This window comes from Oncorhynchus nerka, linkage group LG10 (genome assembly GCF_034236695.1).
Source record: "Oncorhynchus nerka isolate Pitt River linkage group LG10, Oner_Uvic_2.0, whole genome shotgun sequence".
Classification (NCBI taxonomy): Eukaryota; Metazoa; Chordata; class Actinopteri; order Salmoniformes; family Salmonidae; genus Oncorhynchus; species Oncorhynchus nerka.
The window spans coordinates 50,964,122-50,991,757 of NC_088405.1; the positions used below are offsets into that span (position 1 = coordinate 50,964,122).

Consider the following 27,636-nt stretch of genomic DNA (forward strand, 5'->3'; position numbering starts at 1 on the left):
AAGACACTTGCCAGTTGGTCAGTGCATGCTTGGAGTACACATCCTGGTAATACACCTGATAAACTACCAGAATAAACTCTTAAATACCTAGTAATATTTTACATCAATAGCCATCAATATCAATTGTCATCTTAATTCAGGCTCATCTGAAAGTTGTAAATTCTTTTATCTGCACGAACCCTGGCTAACAATTTGAATCAGCAATACAAAATTGGGTTTAATTATTTATTTACTAAATACCTAACTAATTACACATACACACAATTAATCATAACTTGATTACAAATTACGTCATAAAGGAAAACGTCCCTAGCGGGCGGAACAGATATGACAGCTTGTTACACAAAGGAAAAGGGGCTGGGTTGAGTGAAAGAACGGGAGACTGAGGAACAAAGGGAAAAAGCTGTGCTATCATAAATACAGTGTCTTATGCATTCTAAATTACCGCCCATTTGGAAAAGGAAAATGCAATAAATATTTACTCTGAGCTGCGCTTCAGTAGGTTGGTGGTAGATGGAAGGCCGTGTTCCAAACCGAGTCCTTTGAAGAATGTCTCTGGTGGTCAATTGGATATGTTGTAGTAACGTTGTTGTGTGGTAGACGGGATACTCTGTCTGTTCCTTCCTAACCTGAGTTTGCAGCTGCGGTTACTAACTCAACGGCTAGGAGAAATCACTTCTGTAGTGAATAAGAGTTCAAAGTTCATACCATTCGCAACCAAAGCTCACGCTTATGTTGGCTTCATTCTGTAGTTATTATCTGAACCATTCTGACATAGGACCGTCGTCCTCACGTCCTCGGAACAGGAAGTTATGTTGTTGTCAAGGCTTTATATAGGAAGGGAGAAATGGGGTGTGTTTCATAGTTTACAACCTATGTCTCTTCACGTGGGCGGGACACTGAGTGAGCGGCAATATCTTATGAAAACCCACATCTCACATTTTAGAAACTAAAATCACATTTCATCCCATCACAAATCATTTCATATTCAAACATTTAAACTGAACAACAATTCCATGTGAATCTGATAACTCTGATGTGTAGACTTTCCACTGTAGAGTTCCACATCATATTCATTAAGTACCACCGCATATGTTCAATTGTTCGGAATACCAGAATATAGTTCATTTCCCCCCACATTCTGATGTTCCCAGAATCTCTGTTAACCAAAGGTTTTTTAAATGTAACCTCAGTAGGGTAGAGAGAGGATAAAGGGGGGAAGAGGTATTTATGACTGTCATAAATCTATCCCCCAGGCCAACGTCATGACACATTGATGGAACCAGTCAGGATGCTCTCGATGTTGCAGCTGTAGAACCTTTTGAGGATCTGAGGACCAATGCCAAATCTTTTTAGTTTCCTGAGGGGGAATATTTTTTTTATTTTACCTTTATTTTACTAGGCAAGTCAGTTAAGAACAAATTCTTATTTTCAATGACAGCCTAGGAACAGTGGGTTAACTGCCTGTTCGGGGGCAGAACGACAGATTTGTACCTTGTCAGCTCGGGGATTCGAACTTGCAACCTTTCGGTTACTAGTCCAACGCTCTAACCACTAGGCTACCCTGCCAAATAGACTTTGTCGTGCCCTCTTCACGACTGTCTTGGTGTGTTTGGACGATTATAGTTTGTTGGTGATGTGGATACCAAGGAACTTGAAGCTCTCCACCTGCTCCACTACAGCCCCATCGATGAGAATGGGGCGTGCTCGGTCCTCCTTTTCCTGTAGTCCACAATCATCTCCTTAGTCTTGGTTACGTTGAGGGATAGGTTGTTATTCTGGCACCACACGGCCAGGTCTCTGACCTCCTCCCTACAAGCTGTCTCGTCATTATCAGTGATCTGGCCTACCACTGTTGTGTCATCTGCAAACTTAATGATGGTGTTGGAATCGTGCCTGGCCATGCAGTCGAGGATGAACAGGGAGTACAGGAAGGGACTGAGCACGTACCCCTGGGGGGCTCCAGTGTTGAGGATCAGTGTGGCAGATGTGTTGCTACCTACCCTCACCACCTGGGGGTGGCCCGTCAGGAAGTCCAGGATCCAGTTGCAGAGGGAGGTGTTTAGTCAGTGTGGACTACTGCGCTCCAGTCCCGTCTTGGTCCTGGAAGGCAACAGTGTATATTAATCAAAGCAATGCTGGGTAGAATATCAGCCACCAGATGTATTTTTCTGTTGTTGAAAAGACAGTAAAATGTGATAACAACCAAGCTGTGCAAGAGCAGACATTTGCCGAATGTGTTTAAATATTTCCTATGTCTTGTGCTATTGAAAACTCTGCTCTCTCAGTACAATGCACGAAGGCTGCTGTTCACTGACCCTGTGTCATGTACATTTTTCTCTAAATGGACTGGAATGTTATACTCCGTGGTTATTTTCCTTCTTCCTGAGTGTAAGGCATGTGTTTAGCAGCTGACAGTTTCTGCCCAAGGTGTCTTGTCATCTGAGTGGGTTCACATAAAAACCACACTTATCAATTGACGTGGGTTCAAAACGACATAAATATGTTTTTGAGTGTCTCTAAATGGACTCAGAAGCATTGGTTTAAGATGGTTTCAGTTTGAAAACGAGTATTTCCATTCTCTCTGTTTTCTCAGTATTGAGAGAACTTGGCTCAGAGAGGCCGCTCAGGAAGACTCAAGATCCAGGAAACTTTCATTCCAGCGTCCTCATGAGGCACTGTGGCAACAGCACAAGGTCAAAGACGCCGCATCACAGAGAAGTAACTGGAGACTGCCTGGAGTGTATTAACATACGGCAACCGTCAGGCTCCGCTAATAGCCAGTTCACAGGCCAAGGGCCCCCAGAGACATCCCAGTGATCCACAGGCAGAGGGTTCAGGACCACAAGCAGAGATCAGTGGGGTGTGTATGTGAGCATGTACATGCTTCTCTGTGTATGAGGTCTTGTTTAAAAAAAAAAAGAACAATAATGGCCGATATAAATAAATGTCCCCTCCCCTATTATATGAATAAGAGAGAGAGAGAGAGGTTAAGAGGCATACAGATGTTAAACAAATCAAGACAGAACTGTCAATAAAATCAAGAGAGCTCTGTCAACCCCTGTCAAACAATAAAACAATTATCTGGGATATTTAAAAATCTAGAATGTTGAATCACTTGGTAAGAATTATGCAAAGCTAGCACAACATGTTCTTTAGACAGAAAAGTTTCGTAATGCTCAAGGACCATCGAATATTATTCCAGAACCAACCATTTACATTTTAGTCATTTAGCAGATGCTCTTGTCCAGAGCGACCCCCCTTTCCTTTAGAGGGAAAGTCTGTGTATTCTTTCCCCCCACAGGCAACCATCAATAGTCTGAGGCTTATCAATAGTCTGAGGATTTGATTTCCGTAAAGCTTTAATGTGCCATTTCACCTCCTATTGTTAATGCATTTACCATGATCCATTCACATAGACATTTTATAGTCCTTCACGTAGTCCTTTTTGGCCTTTTCTTTCCAGCCCTCAGAAAGGCACAGAAGGACACACGGATGATCGTGAAATATGGAAAAGCTGAGGCTCTCTCATCTGGTAAATGAATGATCTATGAGTCATTTTGTACCCAGAATATTCTCTTACTGCAGTGATTCCTTTCGATATGACTTAAGAGAGGAGGAATGATCGCCATTTGAAAAGGACAGCAACAGAATATGTTACTGCTTTTGCTTACAGTTGTAATGATTTGCACATGTAAATCTGTCTGGCTGGACTCACTGTAAAATCACCGAAGTGATACATCTCCAAACTCTAAACGTTAGTCGCGGCATCATACTGTAGCGTTGTGAAATAAAATATGCGCAACTGTGAGTACAGAACGTACAGAACTATAAAGATTAGATGAGCATTTCAGCAAGAGCCCCGTCGCAAATGTGTTGACAAAATCCCGTGTGGAGAAGAGGTGGCGATAATAATCAGAACGTTTCAATGAACTCTTCACGGGTGTAAGTCTGAACGACAGAACAAATCAGTCTCTGGGAGAGTACTGCTCAAAGTAGGGCAATCTTTATCAATCTTAGCCACCCACTGATACACAAACACAGATCAAGTATTTACATCATTTCCCACCAAAGATAAGTCTTAATAGCTAGCCTAAAAAAATGTTGATGAAGGAAACAGATATATCATTAATGTGTTGGAAAGAGATTTCAATGTTGGCCCAGGAATCTGAGTATTTTCCCCTGTTAAAAAAAGCACTGCAACTATCCGGGACGTATTAAGCACTGTAACGGGAGTAGGTTCTCCATTTCCACCTCTTTGTGCAAGAATTGAGACTGAACAGAGTTAAGACTGGAGGAAAACATCTGCCATTCTGGTATCTGTCATCTCAGCACTCAAAACACTATAATACGGTCATCCTCTATATGCAGATATAGCCCGGAGCCTCCACTCATCTCTCCTAGCTTCAACCCCACTGTAGCTGGACTACATGTATTTGTACTCTCACACTAGGCTGTATCTGCAGCCTTAGATAGCTGTGTGGACCATATAGATTATATCATTTACATGCAATTCTATGATGTAGACATTTCCTATAGTGATAAATAGGTCCTATTAGGGAGCTCATTATAGCTCTATTATGTTGACACGCCACCCTGATGGGACGTCTATGCACCCCCGTCATTAACAGCAGGAACCCGGGGTAATAAACAGGGAATTCCACAATGGACACATTAACTCCATTAAACTACTGTTCACGGTCAAGGTTTCAATGTTGAATGAGTATTTTGAATGTGAATGTGGATTTTTTGTTTGTGAAAGAGTGATTCCCTGGAAACATTTTCTTATTAATTGCAAACTGTTTGAGACAGGGTGTGGATAAGATGTGGATATAATTATTCAATTTTTCCTTTACTCCATACCAAAATCAATGGGAATTTGTTCCCTTCCATTAGTTGACCATATGGCTTTAGTTAATTGTTTCAGTATGTCTACATTTTACATTTACATTTAAGTCATTTAGCAGACGCTCTTATCCAGAGCTAATGGGAGTCTCCAGCGGCAGGGTTGGGGAGTTACTGATTACATGTAAAGTTGCATGTAATCTGATTACAAAACAAATGTAATCAGTTAAGTTACCAGCTAAAATATTGTAATCCCATTACAGATACTTTTGAAAAACTAGATGATTACTTCTTGGATTACTTTTTTATTCAGATAGGATGAAAATATACATTGACACATTTCTGTTTTCTCAATGACATTCATTTCAATTGAAACCTGCTGATTAGAAGGTCCTGCGTAAATTTTATTTTCAACCAGCAATTATCAGGAGATAACACTGATCAACTTTTCCCACACTTTTACAGTTCATCAGCTGTTGTACATTATGATATGAACACAACAAAAACATATTTTTTTTGACTGGGCCTTTAAGGGACTTTCGACTTAACGTCTTATCCCTGTGCCTATCAGCCTTTTATTTAGATTATGATTGAATTTCAAGTAAAATTCACAATATTTTCCTTCTTCTTTGTATATATCTCCAATCATGTGTTTTAAAAATGGCGCCGGGGGAGAAGGCAGATGTTTTACGTGTCCCCAACCGATTGTGTTTTTGTTAGTTTATTTGCGTTTTTTGTAACTTATTTTGTATATATTGTTGCCACTATCGTCTCTTATGACCGAAAATAACTTCTGGACATCAGGACTGGGATTACTCATCACCGACTGGCAGAATATTTATTTTCCTTTAACGAGTCTGACGAGCCCGACGCAAACTATATACTACTTCTCGGGAATAGGCCCAGATCCCCGTGATTTGCATGAAGAGGCGGCGGAGAAAAAGGGTCCAAAGGGCAGGCTGCCTTCTGAGAATTTGTAGGCGATCGAATAAACCCCCACTTCCTTCCATTCTGCTAGCAAACGTGCAATCTTTGGAGAAAAATATAGATTAAACGCGCAAGATTAAACTACCAACGGGACATTCAAAACTGTAATATCTTATGCTTCACGGAGTCGTGGCTGAACGACGACACTATCAACATACAGTTGGCTGGTCATACGCTGTACTGGCAAGGATAGAACAGCGGCGCCTGGCAAGACAAGGGACGGAGGGCTATGTATTTTTGTAAATAACAGCTGGTGCACGATATAGAGTATCTCATGATAAGCTGTAGAACACTGTCAAGGCCGTCGAAAGAAGTAGACCAAAGAGCAGCATTGTGAGCGTACATTTTACTTTATTTTAAAAGGTCGCCAACAAAACAACAAACGAAGGAAACAACCGTGACACTTACAGGGCTAAGTGCCACAAACAAAGTTAACTACCCACACTGAAAGAAGGGAAAAAGGGCTACCTAAGTATGATTCCCAATCAGAGAAAACGATAGACAGCTGTCCCTGATTGAGAACCTTACCCGGCCAAAACACAGAAATAAAGAAACCTAGAAAACAAAAAATAGAATGCCCACCCCACATCACACCCTGACCTAACCAAATAGAGAGATAAAACGGCTCTCAAAGGTCAGGGCGTGACAGTACACCCCCCCCCCCCCCCGGAACGTAGACCCCGCTCCACCTCTGGCTCACCCCGCTTTGGGCGCCTCTGGTGTGGAGACCCTCTCTGCGGGCCCCGGACTGGGAATATGTTCCGGGATTCCTCTGATGGCATTGAGGAGTACATCACATCAGTCATTGGCTTCATCAATAAGTGCATCGATGATGTCATCCCCACAGTGACCGTACGTACATACCCCAATCAGAAGCCATGGATTCGCACTGAGCTAAAGACTAGAGCTGCAGCTTTCAAGGAGTGGGACTCTAAACCAGAAATCCCGCCATGCCCTCCGACGAATCATCAAACAGGCAAAGCGTCAATACAGGACTAAGATTGAATCATACTACACCGGCTCTGATGCTTGTCAGATGTGGCAGGGCATGCAAACCATTACAGACAACAAAGGGAAGCGCAACCGAGAGCTGCCCAGTGACACAAGCCTACCAGACGAGCTAAACTACTTCTATGCTCGCTTTGAGGCAAATGGCACTGAAACATGCATGAGAGCACCAGCTGTTCCGGATGACTGTGTGATCACGCCGATGTGAGTAAGACCTTTAAACAGATCTACATTCACAAGGCCGCAGGGATTACCACGACGTGTGCTGCGAGCATGCGCTGACCAACTGGCAAGTGTCTTCACTGATATTTTCAACCTCTCCCTGTCCGAGTCTGTAATACCAACATGTTTAAGCAGACCACCATAGTGCCTGTGCCCAAGAACACTAAGTTAACTTGCCTAAATGACAACCAACTCACATCTGTAGCCATGAAGTGCTTTGAAAGGCTCGTCATGGCTCACATAAACACCATTATCCCAGAAATCCTAGGCTCACTTAAATTTGCATACCGCCCCAACAGATCCATAGATGATGCAATCTCTATTGCACTCCACACTGCCCTTCCCCACCTGGACAAAACTTTAATTAATATTGTTTTGCATTTTTTAATGTGCAAATAAATCATGTGAGAATACTATTCTTTAACTACAGCTCAGCATTCAACACCATAGAGCCCTCAAAGCTCATCAATAAGCTAAGGACCCTGGGACTAAACACCTCCCTCTGCAACTGGATCCTGGACTTCCTGACGGGCCACCCCCAGGTGGTAAGGGTAGGTAACAACACATCTGCCACGCTGATCCTCAACACAGGGGCCCCTCAAGGGTGTGTGCTCAGCCCACCTCCTGTAATCCCAGTTCCCTCAGGACTGCACATCCAGGCATGACTCCAACACCATCATTAAGTTTGCAGATGACACAACAGTGGTAGGTCTGATCAACAACAATGATGAGACAGCCTATAAGGAGGAGGTTAGAGACCTGGCCGTGTGGTGCTAGGACAACAACCTCTCCCTCAACGTGATCAAGACAAAGGAGAGGATTGTGGACTAGTTCCTTGGTGTCCACATCACCAACAAACTACCATGGTCCAAGCACACCAAGACAGTCACGAAGAGGGCATGGGAAAACCTATTCCCCTTCAGGAGACTGAAAAGATTTGGCATGGGTCCTCAGATCCTCAAAAGGTTCTACAGCTGCACCATCGAAAGCATCCTAACTGCTTGGCCTCCGACCGCAAGGCACTACAGAAAGGGTAGTACGAACGCCCAAGCCTAGGTCCAAGAAACTTCTAAACAGCTTCTACCCCCAAGCCATAAGACTCCTGAACAGCTAATCAAATGGCTACCCAGATTATTTGCATTGCCCCCCCCCCCCCCTTTACACCGCTGCTACTCTCTGTTGTTATCATCTATGCATAGTCACTTTAATAATTCTACCTACATATACATATTACCTCAACTAACCAGTGCCCCCGCACATTGATCCTGTACTGGTACCCCCCTGTATATAGTCTCGCTATTGTTATTTTACTGCTTCTCTTTAATTACTTGTTACTTTATTTCTTATTCTTATCTGTATATTTTTTTGAACTGCATTGTTGGTTAGGGGCTCGTAAGTAAGCCTTTCACTGTAAGGTATTCGGTGCATGTGACTAATAAAATTTGATTTGATGTATCTCTCTTAAAAATCTGGTAATGTTTTTTTGTATGGTTTTGTTTTATAAACATTGAAAGGGGGTGCTACAAGCCTCTCGGGATTTCTTACCTCTCCTGCACATTACTTTTGTCTACCTTTTAAACTCTCCTTAATATTGTTTTGCATTTTCCTATGTGCAAATAAATAAATACAAATACATTAATTCAAATAAGGGGAAAGTAATCCAAACGTAACTTAAAGTAATCCGATTACATTGCTGAGTTTGAGTCATCTGAAAGATACATTACTGATTACAATTTTTGGACAGATAACTGGTAACGGATTACACTTAAAAAGTAACCTACCCAACCCTGCCCGGCGGCTTGTACGTGGTGCCTGGAAGCCAACGTAAAGGACATGGGCGAGGGTATGGGTGGTCTGACCAATACAAGAAAACAGCACTTCACATCGATACAAGATGTGTGAATTTGGGCATCAACTTCATCCTTAGTCAGAAAAGTCTAGGGTTAAGAGACACGTCAAGTAGCATATATAAATAGGAAATTATTAATAATCGATGATAAAAAAACAAATGTCTTCTTCGCGGCAGGGTAGCCTAGCGGTTAGAGCGTTGGACTAGCAGCCGAAAGGTTGCAAGTTCAAATCCCCGAGCTGACAAGGTACAAATCTGTCGTTCTGCCCCTGAACAGGCAGTTAACCCACTGTTCCTAGGCCGTCATTGAAAATAAGAATTTGTTCTTAATTAACTTGCCTAGTTAAATAAAGGTAAAAAAATACCAAAACTAGAAAGATCAATTGAGAATACAGAGACTCAGAGTATGTCTGCTGAACAACTGAAAACAGACTGGGACAGAGTACCTGTGCTATTTTAATATCTCCAGGGTTCCTTCATACAGTAGGACTAGCTAAACAAAGGCAAGACAACCAGCCATCAATAACTTTAAAAGGCCTTAGCACTGCACTGCACACCAGACAAGGTCTGAGGTATGTGTAAATTGGCTACCAGGTCCATGGAGACGGAGGCAGCACATGGTTTACACATTAAGGAGCAATAACTTGCACTATGCGTCAGTGGTGAGGAGAGAAGGAAAATGTCACACCTTGGACCTATTCAATTGGATGATGTCTCAGCGTATTTACTGTACATAGAAGAGGACTATACACATACTGTATATGTGTCTTAAAACGCAATGGCTATACTGCTCTACCAAGCAAAAAGGCAGTAACTGCTCATAGCATGGAACTGATAAAAATGGCTTTTTATTTACCTTCGGTTTCAAATCAAAGTCAAATCAAATCTTATTAAGTCACGTGCGCTGAATACAACAGGTGTAGACCTTACAGTGAAATGCTTACTTACTTACGAGCCCCTAACCAACAATGCCGTTTCAAAAAAATACAGATAAGAATAAGGAGATAAAAAAGTAACAAGCAATTAAAGAGCAGTAGTGAAATAATACAGAGTCAATGTGCAGGGGCACCGGTTATTTGAGGTAGTATGTACATGTAGGTAGAGTTTACCACAGTTTCACCGTAACTTTATGCAGTGACATGAACTCATTAACTCAATGACATTAACTCATTTTCAACCAAATTAGCAGTTACTGCCTTTTTGCTTGGTAGGGCAGTAATAGTGTAATCGGCCATAAAGTTGAGAGGAAGCCCAATGCTATTTCATCAGAAGGGGACCCTAGTGATTCTAGTATATTTTGTATAGAATGTATACTCTTCAACGTTGAGTGGATAACCCTGTCTGTTCTATCTATTGCAATTCTAAAATGCAGCTCCAGAAGTCCTTGCAGAAAAAGGCAACGGCTGGGTTCTGGCTGGATATGGAAGCAGGAGGAGCTAACAGATCTGAGACTCTCATGCAGACTAATTGAAAAGCCAGGAGAAGCGAGAGAAAGAGAAGGAGAAAGAGCAAGCCCTGCCACATACAATCTCTCTTTCCTCTGTCTGAGAGCTGCACCAGAGAGGTCCGCATGGGTCTCTGGGCTCTGTCTGAGAGCTGGTCAGATGTATTATGTCCTTGTGTCCGCCCGTCTGCTTTTAGTGCAACGGCAAGGTCAGGAGGAGAGATGTGGGGCTGAAGCCCCTGCATGTTTTGTCAGTGTCTCAGAGGGTTAGAGTTAGATAGTCTAGTCTAGTGTGCACTTGGGCAGATGTCCGCTCTTAGTGGTTTAATTGTTTTTACCATTCCTATTGGTTGCCTAGTTGATTCATAGATTGATCCAAGACGAGTTTGGGGGGAAAAAAACAGGTCTGGTGACTATACCTTCTCTCCACACTGTAGCCTATATACCATTCCAACATGGAGGGGGGGGGTTTACAAAGTGAGATGTACTGCATTTTTAAATTATTAACTACCGTGGCCCAGGGGCGTCGGCACGCCCACCCAATCAGATTGAGAAATGCCCTTTACTTGTCTGTTCTAAATGGGACATTATTTGTCTTTTTACCTCAACATGCAAACACCATCAGATTTACTTGATGGCAAGAAGTGCACTGGGTTAGTCAGATTTCATGAAATATAGGAGAACATATTAACTGGAAGGATGTTCACTCTCACGGGACAGATTGCCAAAAATAACTAACTGAAAGCCACACCCCCAATAAGCCACGAATATGACTGAGACATATGTCACTGTGCTTCTATGGCTATATGCACTATGCCACTGCCTATTGCATATGTTAATTTAGAGGGCCGATTCAGGCTTAGAAATGTATGCTTTCCTACCCACTTCTCAGTATTTGGTATTAAGACTTATCTTATTCATTCACGTAAAGTGCTCTGCAAGTGTGGCTATCTTGAATTACATTTCATTCAATCGCCGAAAACACTCTGGCCAACAGATTTTCTCGTGGATTTTCAATAGGGTTTCCAGTACATTTATCTTAATTAAGCAATCCCTTTAAATACGGTGTACCTTTTAGTTCGAATTTTGTTGACAGACTCGCTAGACTATATCGTGAGAACGGGTTCAGAATATTAGGGATCATTTAAATATCTAAATATATGCATATTCGTCTCCGTTTCAGCACCAATTGGTTGATTTAAAAAATAGTCTGATCTTGTAGATTATTTAGGTTTAGAAAAGTATTTTTGAACCATATAAAAAAAAAACAGGTTTGGAGAGCCTTTGCCCCCGGAAAGAAAGAAAACGGTGGTATGATTCATTCTGAAAATGTTTCCATTCAGTTCTTCAACCCATTGTAAAGTTGGAAAATTAGTGTACATATCATTCCAATAGGGAGAATAGTGTACAATAGTTGGTTATGCCCTTGTCTATTGCCTGCACTAACCATGGGACTGTATGATGACACGGCCAAGTATTGCGCCGTGTGTCGAGTTCAAACTGTTCCGGCTTGGTTTGCATTGGGTTACATTGGGTCCATAACAATTGAAATAGCCTACATGTTTTTATATATTATGAACTGTTACAAATGATCCTCGGCAACAACGAAACGGACGCGACAGCGTTTACAGAAGAAGAAAATGAAGGTAAACGAAAGAATGGAATTAAATGGAATGATAATGTAGGCTATACCAACTGAAGGGAACTAACAGTAGATTGGAAGTTCAATATGTGTGGTTATTAGTCATACTGATATGTGTAGTTATTGGTCTATACTGATAGTGGCTAATATTGAACATGTTACTAATTGGAAAAAGAGAAAGTCAGGGTAGCCTATAATTAAGACATTCGAGAGTGCCCATCCCTGCAAATTAAAAGGCCTTACGATTTAAATTATGCATACTGGCACAGCATTTCATAAACTTTACTGTGGGAAGTTGATATGTTGATACACTACCATTCAAAAGATTGGTGTCATTTAGAAATGTCTTTGTTTTGGAAAGAAAAGCACATTTTTTGTCCATTAAAAAAAACATAAAATTGATCAGAAATACAGTGCAGACATTGTTAATGTTGTAAATGACTATTGTAGCTGGAAACGGCTGCTTTTGAATGGAATATCTACATAGGCGTACAGTGGCCCATTATCAGCAACCATCACTCCTGTGTTCCAATGGCACGTTGTGTCAGCTAATCCAAGTTTATAATTTTAAAAGACTCAGTGATCATTAGAAAACCTGTTTGCAATTATGTTAGCACAGCTGAAAACTGTTGTTCTGATTAAAGAAGCAATAAAACTGGACTTCTTTAGACTAGTTGAGTATCTGGAGCATCAGCATTTGTGGGTTCGAATACAGGCTCAAAATGGCCAGAAACAAATAACTTTCTTCAGAAACTCGTCAGTCTATTCTTGTTCTGAGAAATGAAGGCTATTCCATGCGAGAAATTGCCAAGAAACTGAAGATAACGTACAACGCTGTGTACTACTCCCTTCACAGAACAGTGGAAACTGGCTCTAACCAGAATAGAAAGAGGAGTGGGTGGCCCCGGTGCACAACTGAGCAAGAGGACAAGTGCATTAGTGTCTAGTTTGAGAAACAGACACCTCACAAGTCATCAACTGGCAGCTTCATTAAATAGTACCCGCAAAACACCAGTCTCAACGTCAACAGTGAAGAGGTGACTCCGGGATGCTGGCCTTCTTGGCAGAGTTCCTCTGTCCAGTGTCTGTGTTTTTAAGCATCTTAATCTTTTCTTTTTATTGGCCAGTCTGAGATATGGCTTTTTCTTTGGCCAGCTTCCCGGAGTCGCCTCTTCACTGTTGACGTTGAGACTGGTGTTTAGCTCTTTTCCAGTTGTAAATTACAGTGCATGGAGAATGTTATTATTTCTATAGAAAAAAAAAAAGATCTGTAAATGCATTTTCCCACTTGGAACTGGTAGGTTCACTAGATGTTATTCATGGTTTCCTCGTGGGTAAAGGTAGTGGAACTATTAGGGAATTAAATCAAGATTAGAATACGGTCTGTGTTGACACATCTCCGCCTCACCTTCATATATTCAATCTCCATCCCGAATGAATAGCAGGTGAATAGCATGCTATCCTCATGCTTAAGATCAGAATCCACATAGAGAGAAACGTGCATAAAAATGTAATTACGGGGCCTCCCGAGTGGCACAGAAGGCTAAGGCACTGAATCGCAGTGCTAGAGGTGTCACTACACACCCGGGTTTACTCCCGAGCTGTATCACAACCGGCCGTGATCGGGTGTCCCATGGGGCAGCGCACAATTGGCCCAGCGTTGTCCGGGTTAGGGGAGGGTTTGGCCAGGGGGGGCTTTACTTGGCTCACTGCGCTCTAGTGACTCATTGTGGCGGGCCCAGGGCCTGCAGGCTGACCTCGGTCGTCAGTTGAATGGTGTTTCCTCCGACACATTGGTGCAGCTGGTTTCTGGGTTAACCAGGCGCGGTTTGGTCGGTCATGTTTTGGAGGACGCATTGCTCGACCTTCGCCTCCCGAGCCCTTTGGGGAGTTGCAGCAATGAGACAAGATTGAAATTGGGGAGAAAAAAAGGGCTAAAATACAAAAAAATACATTGAATTACATTCCATTTAAGAGCGCTTAACTCGGGTCGGAATCCACCCTTTAACAAGAAAGATAATCTAGTGCCTTTATCAGAGTCAACACACCTATATTTTTGCTATCTCCTCTCAGCCTGGTGAATATTAGGAGATTACCGACGCCGGAGTTGAGAAGCAGGTACGGGGAGTTGAACATTTAATATAGGTGAGACATGGAACAGGACAAGAACAGCGTCAGAACCAGGTAACAAATGACATACAAACATTAATGCAGCAGTGGTGAACAGAGCTGGGGAACCGACAAATATGGAGGAGGTAATAAACAGGTGATAGAGTCCAGGTGAGTCCAATAAATCGCTGATGCGTGTGACGAGGGAAGGCAGGTGCGCGTAATGATGGTGGCAGGAGTGCGTAATACAGGGCAGCCTGGCGCCCTCGAGTGCCAGGGGGGAAGAGCGGGAGCAGGCATGACAGTACACCCCCCCCCCCACTCTAGGGGCACCACCCGGCATCCCACCTGGGCGAGCCTGACGGGCCGGCCGAGGCACGGACGCTGGACAAGCCGGCTGGTCGTAAAATCCCAGCGAATCGGCAGAGGCGTGGGAGCCTGGCGACCCGTCTGAGGCGTGAAAGCCTGTCGATCCTGCTGCGGCGTGGGAGACCGATGACCCGGCTGAGGTGTAGCAGCCTGACGAGCCAGCTGGGCGGAAAACCTGACGATCCGGCTGAGACCTGATGCGGGATGGCCGCCTGCCGAGTCAATCAGGGCAAGGAAACCTCTCGAGCCAGCTAGGACGTGGGAGCCTGACGAGCTGGCTTAGGCACCCTTGGTTCCATCGGCGGCGGGCCCCGGATCCGATGTCACCACCAACCAGAAAGCAAGCACTCACCCGAAGCTTTGTTTGCCTGCTGCTGCATTCTGTAAGGACCGACGCCGGAGATGAGAAGCAGGTACGGGGAGTTGAACATTTAATGTAGGTGAGACATGGAACAGGACAAGAACAGCGTCAGAACCAGGTAACAAATGACATACAAACATTAATGCAGCAGTGGTGAACAGAGCTGGGGAACCGACAAATATAGAGGAGGTAATAAACAGGTGATAGAGTCCAGGTGAGTCCAATAAATCGCTGATGTGTGTGACGAGGGAAGGCAGGTGTGTGTATTGATGGTGGCAGGAGTATGTAATGCAGGGCACCCTGGCACCCTCAAGCGCCAGGGAGGAAGAGCGGGAGCAGGCGTGACAGAGATGAGCGATAAAATTGTAAATGCTCCTCTTTGCTCCATGGAAAATGTATAGAATTGCAGGAAATTAGCTTTAAAACAGCTACATTTGATCTTTTCCCCATGACAAAATGTGTACAATTGCAGGAAGTTAGCTGCTTTTTGTTGGCCCACCCAAATTTTTGCTGATACTGAATCACTGGTATTATATAACAGATGTTGCTGAAGTTGTGAAATTGTGTAGCATAACTTCAATGTAAACTGCACTCCAAGTTTCAAACTATACAAAGATAAATTATTCAGTGTTGCCAAATCAGTGAAATAAACCATTCTATTAGTCAAGTTAATAGAAGTTATTTATTTAGTTATGATTAAGTTTGAATAAATGAGTTATTTTGTTTTTTTGGTCATGTGTTCATCAACACCAGGTAGGGGAAGCTCAAACTGCGGAATGGATATATGCATGGCTTTGACAAAAAAAAAGAATCAAGAGGTGAAATTGTAAAAAACATATTTTAAAAAAGGAGAAGGAAAAAGCGAGATTAAAGGGATTCCATGCTCGATAAGATCTGCAGAGTTGGCCTGCAGGAAGTGATCTCATACAGTTCAAGTTCTCTGTTTGCATTGAAACTCCAGCCAGTGGAGCAGGCCAATCTGATACACATCTGAAACTTCTTGATCAGACTCTCTTACATAATATACAGACATGCATAGAGGAGCAGACCTAAGTGTTGTTTCCCTACCACTGTGTCAAAAGACAAGGGCAAGGGCTAACCTGACCATCACATTGTTCATTCCAAAAATTAAGATGAATTGATGACAAAAAGAATCTGTGGAGTACCTGAAGGTAATGTACCTGAAATAACCTAGAAAACAAATTCATCCAGATATCAACAGCAGGAAGACCCATTCCTCTATATTTGTAGCACTCTAAGCCCTCAGCATGATACTGTATCTAGCCTACTAGCATTATGGAAAACACGATCAGGTAGCCATCTGGAAGGATATTATCCTGAACCAAAATTGTTTGACTTGGAAAAGACCAGTAAGATATTGGACTGTTTGAAATATACTGTATTTTGCCCCTGGGATGGTCAGAAAAATCAAGACTGTCACGCCCTGACCTTAGAGAGTCTTTTTATGTCTCTATTTGGTTTGGTCAGGGTGTGATTTGGGTGGGCAATCTATGTTCTGATTTTCTATGTTTTTGTAGGTCTATGTTTTGGCCGGGTATGGTTCTCAATCAGGGACAGCTGTCTATTGTTGTCTCTGATTGGGAATCATACTTAGGCAGCCTTTTCCCTTTGGCCATTGTGGGAAGTTATCTTTGTTAGCTTCACGGTCGTTTGTGTTATTTCTTGTTTTGTTTGGTGACATTTGAACTATTAAAAGGAAAATGCACGCTCACCACGCTGCACTTTGGTCCACTTCTTCCCATGACGGTCGTGACAAAGCCAGGCTACCTGCCGTGACAGTGATGCAGTAGTGGGCCCTAAAGTATCAAAAACAAAAGGTATACTTAATTTACCCACTATAATAGAATAGATTCAGAGAACAATAACAGCCATTGCTTGAACTGTGACTGTTGGATGACCTGTACAATGGTAGAGTTCCTACTTGTATTGGGAAAGCCGCAATTAACTTCCTTGCTCTTTTTCATCTTGACCCTAAAAAGCCCTACACACGAAAAAAGTACTTGTCTGCATACTCTTCCATTTCCCTCCGATTTTGTAAACCTGCGTAGTCGCACATCTTGGTCCAATCATCTAACGCTCTACCGATGTCATAATGAATTTTGTCCCTCCTGTCTTTTCACATTTTCAGGCGCCGTGTGCCGAGGATGAACTGTGTGCCGAGGATGAACTGTATTCATATATAATGAATAAATCCAGCCACATATAAACTCTCTAAACGTCACAGACAACAGACCTTTCAAAAAAAAGACCAGATGTTTACAAGAAGCTGGACATGGAATTCAGTACCCGTGATGGAGTGTCTCACCGTTGAATATACATCAGAAACAGAATGGAGGGAGAAAAAAAAACTAAACGACTAGACTATAGGAGTAATCAGTCCCTGGGACAAAAACAAGGATTTATCTGAGTCGCCACTCTTCCTCTGTCTGCAAAACTGGGATAGTGAAACAGTTTCCATTATTGTGGATGGAGCTGAAGTGGTTGATGTGGTTGGTAGCAGGGTTGCGAGAAATTCCATTAGAAGTTATGAAAACCATATGGCACAAGGGAAAACCACCGTCCAGCACAGCAGCCCCCCTCCTCCACACAACTCAGTCATTATCCGCCCCCTCTTCCAAAAACATACAATCCTTTTTCCTTCACGTACCCTCCTTCTTTCTTTCTTCCCTCCCTCCCCCCTCTTTTCTTTCTCCTGCAGATCAGTTAGAATGCTGCTAACAACGCAGAGGTAGACAAGCAGGGAGCTCAGGAGAAGGCCTCGGACTAAATAACTCTGACTAATAACAGACGTGTTTTGTTCGGGAGAAGTGGTCGAACATTGAAACAAGGCTGAAATAAACTTTTTTAATTAAAAAATAATAATAATTTAACTTGGAGAGAGAGGTGTAGGGAGGTGGGAAAAAAGACAGTGGTTACAGATGGGGAAGATGATCTGTGCCTTGCGCTCCTTTGCTCTTCTGTGGGCCTGCTGGCTTCCCTGGACTCTGGGACAAGAGCTGCAGGAGCAAGATGCTCTTTGCGCAGCAGGTGGCTGCTACGCCGTCTATTTCCAACGCAAGACTTTTCGGGAGTCAGCAAGGTTCTGCAAGGACAAAGGTGGTTCCCTGGCAACCCTAAAGAGTTCTGAGGAGGTGGCTGTGGTCCATGAGCTCCTGTCGTCTGTGGAGCAACGCGGACCACGGGCCAGGGTCAGACTGTGGATGGGGCTCCATCGCCAGCCCAGGCAGTGCTCTGCCACACGCCCACTCAGGGGATTCCAATGGATCACAGGTGAACAGGACACGCAGTACACCAACTGGCTGAGGGCGGACTCACCTAGTACCTGTGCCGCGCCCCGCTGTGTCGTCATGAGTGTCAACACTGCTGCTGACACCCGGGAGCAGCACGACAACTTCAAGTGGCTGGATGGCTCCTGCTCGCTGACTGTGGATGGATTCATGTGTCACTACACCTACCGGGGGATGTGCCCTTCTCTGAAGAGTGAGGGAGGCGGACCTGCTCTGTATACCACCCCTTTCAGCCTGCTCAGCACCATCCTCACTCACATTCCCTTTGGCTCAGTGGCCACCCTTCCCTGCCCAGATAATGAAGACAGCTTAGGAGACCAGTCTGTTCTTTGCATGCTGAGGGAAGACGGGAGTGTGGGCTGGTCAAAGGATTCCCCCCTCTGCTCTGATGGCCTCCAGGACTGGTGTGAAGAAGGAAATGGTGGCTGTGAACATTTCTGTCAGAATGCTGAAACACAGTATTACTGTGAGTGTTCTGACGGCTTCACACTGGCAGAGGACGGCCATACCTGCCAGCCGAACCATTCCTGTGGCAATGCCAACTGTGAGTTTGATTGTGAGGAGACCGCTAAGGGATTCCGCTGCAAATGTCCAAACGGATACCTACTGGCACCTGATGGACGCAACTGCCTGGATGTGGATGAGTGTCTCCGGGCCCCCTGCCTTCATATATGCGCCAATGCTCCTGGGACATTCGAGTGCCACTGTAACCAGGGCTACGAGCCCGATGAAGATGGCGAGTGTGTGGATGTTGACGAATGCAACGATTCCAGTCGCTGTGAACACCGATGTGAGAACGCACCCGGTTCCTTTGCCTGCCACTGCCGCCAAGGCTACACTGAGCTGCCCGACGATCCAGGCTTATGCCAGGACGTGGATGAGTGCCAGACCTCCGCCAGCTGCCACCAGAAGTGTCTCAACTATATGGGTGGGTTTGAGTGCTATTGTGAGGCAGGGTATGAGCTGCAGTCAGACCAGAACTCCTGCATGGCTATTCCAGAAGGCGATGACCAGTATTCATCAACAACCACCTCGTCCTACCAAACCTGGGTTACAGACCAAGACTGGGTTACAGACCCTACACGTTTGGAGTGGCAGACAGAGCAGACAGTCCTTGAGAGGCTTCCGACTGACCTGGGCTGGTTTACAGAGGCCCCGCAGGAGGAGACAACATCTACAACGGTTCGTCGCAGGCCGTCGGGTGGCCGTAACTCACACTGGGGTGTTCTCGCACGGAGAAAGCCCGCTCGGAACACTGTCACACCCTCGCCCAGCTCCTCCTCGCAGGAAGATGATGACATTCAAAGGCAAGCAAGTGATCCCTCAGTGGTGTCCAGGGTTAGTGACAGCCACCGCCCAGCAGTCCAGAATGACAAGGGAGCTGGGAGAGTGGTAGAAACCACAGACATAGACTCTGACGCTAAGGCCACCACCACCACGCTCAGAGTCCCACCTCCAGCCCAAACAGTGTTTGCATCAGGGGCCCAGTGGCCTGAGAGTAAAGGCAAAAGGAAGGATGACAAGAGCTGGCTACTAGTAGCACTCCTGGTGCCCCTGTGTGTTTTCATTGTGGTGATGCTGGCTCTAGGCATTGTGTACTGCACTAGCTGTGCTGTAGAACAAAACAAGAGCATCACTGACTGTTACCGCTGGATCAGCACCTCCAAGTCAGAGGGGGAAAACAAGGCGAAATCTCGTGCTTGACCATTAGAGGTGACACTGTCTTTTTAGTGAATAGTTCTGAAAGAGGGGGTGAATAGGGAACAGGGTTGAATAAAAGGACACAGACAGGATCCAGACCACCCATCTGATGGCCTCTGCCGCCACCACTTGTGAAACTGGACCCCTGCAATACTCCCGTGGAACATCCCAGCATCTCTGAAGTCCATGTAGGAAGAATGCTTATTTTTGGTGCTCCAAAAATCACGACCACGTTTAAATGAAGCAGGGTTTTTTTTTTTTTTTTTTGACGTTGTAAAGATCTGATAAATGGTCATGAGGACAAGGGGATATGACGTCGTCGAGAGGAAGTGGATCCTATTTCACTGCTGGTGCTTTTTTTTTGCCCACCGTCAGAAAATATCTTAAGTAATTGTTAATTCAACAGGTGATAAAGTTAACGGCATTATGTGGAGTAGACCTCGTCGTTGAGGCTGCTCATAATAAACAGAATAAACTTCAGAGTACTAATTTAAGAAACCCAGATGATAAACAATCCCATCACATGAATTGTGTGGAGGTGAAAAGAAACGCTCCAATGATATAATATTTGGATATGTTGCCGTTTGTGATGTTTACCCACGTGTGTTAGTCAGGCCTAATCAAATTGTGTCCTTTCTAGATGCACTGAATATGCATTGGATTTTAATAAAGTCAATAAACCATTGCTGTTTTGTTTGATTGATGTACCTCATACCGTGGAATTATTAGGAATATTGTGTAATTTAGACTATCCCAACAGCCTAGTAGTGGTTAGAGTGTTGGACTACCAACAGAGAGGTTTCAAGTTCAAATCCCTGAGCTGACAAGGTACAGATCTGTCGGTCTTCCCCTGAACAGGCAGTTAACCAACTGTTCCTAGGCCGTCATTGAAAATAAGAATTTGTTCTTAACTGACTTGCCTAGTTAAATAAAGGTTAAAAAAAAACAGCAAGAGAAATTCGTGTTTTTATCTGCCTCTTTTTGCCTTTAATTGGGAAACAGCGCCCCCAAGCGGTAGGGCCTAGGCCTATATTTGTAAAAGATTATAGTAGATTTACAACTGTATCTCTTTCGATAACCAAAAATGTGGGTTCTCTTCTCTTTAAGTTAAGACTCTATCTATTAGGTCAGAACACATCATAATCATCAGGACTTCTACTCAGCCTATAGTAAGTGATCATGCTATAATTGCTTATCATATCCATCTACTTATTTTTCCTAATTTTGGTAACACTTCCTATGAATACCCTCTTTATAATGCAGTTGAGTAAAGTAGAGTATTGTTGAGTACAGCAAAATAGAGTATAGTTCAGTACAGTACAATATATGTTACTGTATACTGTCCTCTACTCTAGTGCTCTACTGTACTAAACTCTACTGTACAGTACAGTACTTTATTGTACTGACCTATACTCTTCTCTAATGGTCTTTACTGTGTACTACACTCTACTGTACTATACTGTAATGTGCTGTCCAAACCAAATGCAGGCGTTATGATTGGTTCAGAATTGGATGGACTATATTTCAGATACTTTTCAACGTCCATGGATATCCGGTGTTGGTCAGTGCTCAGCGGGTGAGAGGGCAGTTACATTAAATGGACACACGACAGAAAGAGAAAGAACACACTGAACACGCGACAGAAGGCAAATTAAATCGATTATGAGCTGAGCATAACAGTAGGCCAGTGGAGGGAGGACAGTAGCAGGTGACCCAACTGTGGTTTGTGACATCTATGATTTCCCATTGTAGCCAATTCAACTGCAGTCATTCTGTTAGATTTTTTTGGTCATTCTGTTACCAATTTTGTAACAGAATGACGCATTTGAATCAATATGTAATAAACCAAATTGTTAGCAGCAAAAACACTATAGCTAATTGATAGGCCTACCTTCACTTGTTACTTCTGTGAACTTGCATTATCCTCCCTCCTCATGAGGGAGAGAAATGAGAAAATATCCTAAAGATATGTGGGTTTTTGGTAACAGAATGACAAGACACTCGTCAATGTTTCTTAAACTTACAGAAGGCAAATCATTTCTGCTAAACTAAGCAGTGCTGTGTTGGAGACCATCTAAAGCGAGACCGATTCAAGACCAAGACTGGGAGGGGGAGAATGTGTCTGAAACCGAATCAAGGCGAGACCAGAAAAATGTGAGTCCAATTCAAGATCATGATTGTAATTCTGTCAAATCGCCACCATAAGAGTTCAAAATGTCCATTATTTCTGTGTTCATATTTCAGAAGAATATATATATATTCTTTAGACACAAATGATCACTAACCCAAAAACAGTGGGGAAGAATGAGGGCCTTCTACACCTTCAGAGAAGGGCTATAAAATAAATATTATTATGCTATTCTTTTCAATGATGTTCTGATTTAATCTCTTCAGTTTTTAAAAGGAAAGTGTTAACACTGAAGAGAAAAAAAGTTCCAATCAGGATCCGGGTGTCACAAAGAATCATAAAACACGGGACGAGATGTTAAAAACTGTCCATTGTGCCAATAGATGGAATGCACTCACATGAGATTTGCCGTGATGTTGACAGAGTGGCATGGGAGGTTTATTTCTTAGACTGGGGTAAGATGTCAATTTTGGGACACATCCTCAGTAGTGTGCCTTCGAATCAGTGGGTGTTTCGGCCTTTAATCACTAAACACCCTCATCAAAGGTGGCCAGCTAAAGGGTAATCAAGCCTTAGCTTGTGTCCCATGCCCAATTAAGATGTCCCACGGGACTATGCAAGGCAGGGGCGTCCTCTTCCCTGAGCCAGCCATACAGCTGACCGCATACCTCATATGCCCTCCTCAAGTTGGAGGGATCTGAATTGGGTTCTCAGGTGGGGGTGGGGGGTCATGAAGTTACAGCCCAGCAAGGGTCCTTCCGTTTGATCCAGATCCACTGGCTGCCTCTTTCAGCTGCTTGAGAAACTGCTCTGACGGTGGACCAGGGTGCAGCGTGGTAAGCGTACATATTCCTTTTTATTAGAATGTCGCCAACAAAAACAATACAAAACAAAACCACCGTGAAGCTTAACAGGGCTATGATGTCTCTAACAAAGTTAACTACCCACACTGAAAGGAGGGAAAAAGGGCTAGCTAAGTATGATTCCCAATCAGAGACAACGATAGACAGCTGTCCCTGATTGAGAACCATACCCGGCCAAAACATAGAAATAAAGAAACACAGAAAACAAAACATAGAATGCCCACCCCACATCACACCCTGACCTAACCAAATAGAGAAATAAAATGGCTCTCTAAGGTCAGGGCGTGACACCGGGAAGATAAATCTAGCTAGCTAAGTCAGCTATTGGCTAGGCCTTCAGAAGCTAAATAGAAAGCATCTGCCCTGTATTAGAGCAACATTTTGGAGTGACAGTGGAATCAACCAATCACATTTTGACATGTAATGGTTGGGACCGTTTTTTTTACAAAACACGAATGGAAACTTTTGCCTTCTCTAAGGTCAACGGGGCACTGCACAATAGTGAGCAGTAGTTTTCCACGGTCTAGCTATCTATCTTTTGTTGTAGGCTAGTTTGCAGCGACTGCAGCAGGTGTTGTCGAAGAGGATGTTGTTGCTAATTTGTTAGCTTCTCCCTTTTCAAGAATAACTTTCAACAACAAGTTAACCTTTTACTACATTGGGCTGAATCAGGGTCACACAGAGTGATTATTGGTACTCTTAAACAAATCAACTTTGAAGCAAAAGTATACACCTCACACACATGGTTATGGGCTTAAAAAAAGAAGACACCTGTACCATGTCAGATATAGAGTTGAAATGTATTAAATTTTGAGATTGCATCCCAATATTCCACTTTATATAGACGTCACAGAAGACTGAAATATAAAATATAACAAAACTGTCCAAACGAGTATAACATTGTTGATGCCCGTAGCATTGAATGCAAGGGAAGCCAGCGAGCGTTTGGTCTCTCTTGATCAAAAAAATATATAATTATAACCAATCATCGTTGAGCTAAACTGAGTGAGTGGTCCTGGCGCACCAAAAAAAAAGTGTCAAGGGAAGCCCGTTTGGATTCGCCTATCAAATTGCATTGGGAACATAATGTCATTGACAGAAACAACTTGAATTGTTGCATCTCGTTGTGTTGTTGTACTCTGGTGGCTAGCTAGCTAGCTAAAATGGTCCCTTTCCTAAATTAGCCATGGATGGAGATAAGGATTTGGACTTGTGGTTTTACTTAATTCTCCATACTGGCCAGTGATTTTAACAGTGATTCTAATCCAACCATTAATTCATACATTGCTGTGCTCTTGGCCTGAGAAGATGGATGTTCAATGCGTAGCTAGATCATCTAGTAGATGTAGAAGGCTAATGTTAACTAGCTAAAGTGGCCCACGAATGGAAGTTAGGCTAGCGAGCAAGCATTTTATACAGGTATCCTAGGACAACAAACAATAAAAGCATATAGTGTATGACATAGTGATATACAGTTTTGGCAACATGAAAGGGAGGAGGATGGCATTGGCATTTCTCTACAAGTAGGGTGAGTCGACATGTTTTTCTACTTGCAAGCATGCACACCCACATACACAGAAATCAGAACCATGGACAGCCACATCATATTAAGTTTATGTTGATTGGACTATATTGTTTAATGGTATCTTTTTGTTGTCACTGTACTACACTAAGCATAGGTGATTTGATGATGTTGAAATTTTGAAGATGAAACGATGCTGGAGGCAGCTCCTGTTTTCTTTGTGACTTGCGGGCAACTCTCTGTGGTTCTAAGTTAATAACTGTTTAGTGGTCCAAAAATGAGGGAAACGTTAACTTGCTTGACCATGCTGTGGGCCACGTAGGTCATGTAACTGTCTGTTACATGCCATATCCTTTGTGGACTTCACCGGACAGGGGTTGTTCTCTAGTTTTGTGATGAAACAAAGGTGTGGTTCAATTTATTATTATTGTATTCTTATTGTCTCGGCCTTTAATCATATGAACTAACAGGATTATAGAGCAAACAACACAGGTTGTAATATTACTTTTTTTTACTGGCTTCCCCAGTGATTTTACCCACGGATCGCTACTTTACATAAGTGTTGGTATTACCGTTCATGTCATTTCAGCATCATGAACCTGTCACACGCTGAAGGCCTTGGTCCAAAAGGTTCGCCACTGCGCAAACATGTCTATAATCCATATAAAGACTGTTCAGGTATGAATGTTTTAGGAAGGAGTGTATATATTTGGCCTGGCGAAGCAGTGTTATGCGCTTACTGAATGGAAGCTGATAATGATGAGTTTTTTAGTACGCTGTTCTCGGCTGGTCTCCAGATGTAATTACGAGTCCTCGCTGTCCGAAACCGAGTTACGACCGACACTGAGACAAGACCAAGAGATTCAAAATGTGGTACTGAGACCGGACTCGTACTACAACACTAAATAAATATACATGATGTTATTAGTTGACAGGGGTCTTTACTTCAACATTATTGTGTTTTGATATATTTCTAATAGCTTTTAAGACTTTTTCTGGTAGATGTTTTCTAAGACCCCTTTTCCATCTGACAAGAAATGAAAGCCTTTGCTTATTCCAAACTTTTAGGATGGAAAATGGTTGAACATTTTATATATTTGGTTCAGATTTGGACCGACAAAAATCCCCCCAAAACATATGGAATTTTAGCTTTCATTTCACAATAAATATTATGTGCTCCTATCAACTTCAAGTTAGTATTTATGTTTTTTTTACATGGAAATGCAGGATGCCCAGTACTAGCCTAAATTACCAGGCTGTATAAAGCTATTCGCCTATGTCTTGCTTTTGTAATTCATATTATAAATAAATGCTGTTATAATTCACATGTAAAGTATTTTTGCACACAGTCGTAGATACGAAACAACGCCTACAAAAGTAATTGTTGGAAAACATTTGTCGACGAGGATGGGATTCGAACCCACGCGTGCAGAGCACAATGGATTAGCAGTCCATCGCCTTAACCACTCGGCCACCTCGTCAGTTAAAGTCATTGCGGAAAATATCAGTTTATATACATTTGCTTCACTGTTTAACTTTTAAATGTCTTTGCGCCGGTTTACTAGCTACCGTAGTAAAGCTAATGTAGCTATAGATTTATACAAAATTCTAAGGTGGGAAAAGCAGTCTCATCTCAGTCAGTTGCCACTGTGCGGTGTGCAAGATAGGCGTCAGCGGAACATTTGATGCTAGCTAGCTGTCAACAGTCTTTGCACAACAGAGCTATGGCAGTTTTTTAACTCACATTTATTGAATGAATGGTCACTGTACAGTAAGCTAAAAAGTTTCAATCTTTATCATTGTAATAACGTGCAGTATTTAATAGGCTGTACATTAAAGTGTGTTAGTTAAGTTGAGTCCATTACATTTGTTGTAAAATTCACAATAGGACTTGTTTTGGAGAGATATATGGACCTTACAGAAATATTGGCTCCATTTCTTCTTGCCTGGAAACCCGATGTTGAATTGGATTGAATTCTATGTATGGCAGAAAATAGCGTTTGTTTGAATCAGGAAAGTGTCCTCTCACGATCTCTACAAGACAGAATGTTGTCTATGAGATACCCTGTAAGAGCCTTTATGCATAATAAATCCAATCAGTACCATCATAGGATGCCACCTTTCCAACAAGTCAGTTCGTCAAATGTCTGCCGTGCTAGAGCTGCCCTAATCAACTGTAAGTGCTGTTATTGTTTTTGGTATCATTTATTGCAATGGTCAAAAACTGTACAGCACAAGCAGTCTGAACATTTTTTGAGGGTTTTCATGATTTCACACTCACAGCCGAGGTCTTGCAAGGAATCGTGTCGATGACTGTTCTTCCTTCACAGGCTCCTGTTTTGGATTGGACAGTGACTGAAGGATTGTTTGTTGATGTGTCCAGTGACGTGTCCTTAAGTAAAAATACTTGAAAGTACTACTTAAGTCGTTTTCGGGGATATCTGTACTTTACTTTACTATTTATATTTTTGACACTCTAGACCCAAACTGCTACAGACCTATATCTATCATACGCTGCCTTTCTAAGGTCTTCGAAAGTCAAGTTAACAAACAGATTACCGACCATTTCGAAACCCACCGTACCTTCTCCGCTATGCAATCTGGTTTCAGATCTGGTCATGGCCACGCTCAAGGTCCTAAACGATATCATCATAACCGCCATCGATAAGAGACATTACTGTGCAGCCGTTTATTCCATGTGTATCTCTGTGTTGTTGTTTGTGTCGAACTGCTTTGCTTTATATTGGCCAGGTTGCAGGTGTAAATGAGAACGTGTTCTCAACTAGCCTACATGGTTAAATAAAGGTGAAATAAAATATAAAAAAAGAAATACTATTACTTAACTACATTCGTAAAGAAAATGATGAAAATGAAAATTACTCCATACATTTTCCCTGACACCCAAAAGTACTCGTTACATTTTTAATTCTTAGCAGGACAGGAAAATGGTCTAATTCACACACCTATCGAGAGAACATCCCTGGTCATCCCTACATCCCATGCTTCGTTTGTAAATTATGTCTGAGGGTTGGAGTGTGCCCCTGGCTATCGGTAAATTTTAAAAAAACAAGAAAATTGTGCCGTCTAGTTTGCTTAATATAAGTAATTAGAAATGATTTATAATTTTCCTTTCGACGCATAAATTACATTTACTTTTGATACTTAAGTATATTTAAAACCAAATACTCAAGTAGGATTTTACTGGGTGACTTTAACTTTAGTCATTTTATATTAAGATATCTTTAGTTCTACTTAAGTATGATTATTGGGTACTTTTT

General features: G+C 42.7%; 1 protein-coding gene, 1 long non-coding RNA gene and 1 other non-coding gene across 3 annotated transcripts; 1 reads left to right on the forward strand and 2 right to left on the reverse strand.

The window, feature by feature from the left end:
• Window positions 1–211: 211 nt before the first annotated feature.
• Window positions 212–27,238, reverse strand: LOC115135504 (uncharacterized). The gene is made up of 3 exons (XR_003864507.2): window positions 26,640–27,238; window positions 16,570–16,653; window positions 212–2,103 (listed from the first exon to the last, which is right to left on the reverse strand). It is a non-coding gene; the product is annotated as an uncharacterized LOC115135504 (long non-coding RNA).
• Window positions 17,544–20,530, forward strand: LOC115135496 (endosialin-like). The gene has a single exon (XM_029670245.2). The coding sequence runs from the start codon at window positions 17,776–17,778 to the stop codon at window positions 19,846–19,848; it is 2,073 nt and encodes a 690-aa protein (XP_029526105.1). The 5' UTR covers window positions 17,544–17,775; the 3' UTR covers window positions 19,849–20,530.
• On the reverse strand, window positions 25,758–25,839 carry trnas-gcu (transfer RNA serine (anticodon GCU)). The gene has a single exon. It is a non-coding gene; the product is annotated as a tRNA-Ser (tRNA).
• Window positions 27,239–27,636: the final 398 nt, after the last annotated feature.

Coding starts and splice junctions, on each gene's coding strand:
- LOC115135496 (XM_029670245.2), top strand. CDS start 17,776: ATGGGGAAGATGATCTGTGCCTTGCGCTCCTTTGCTCTTCTGTGGGCC.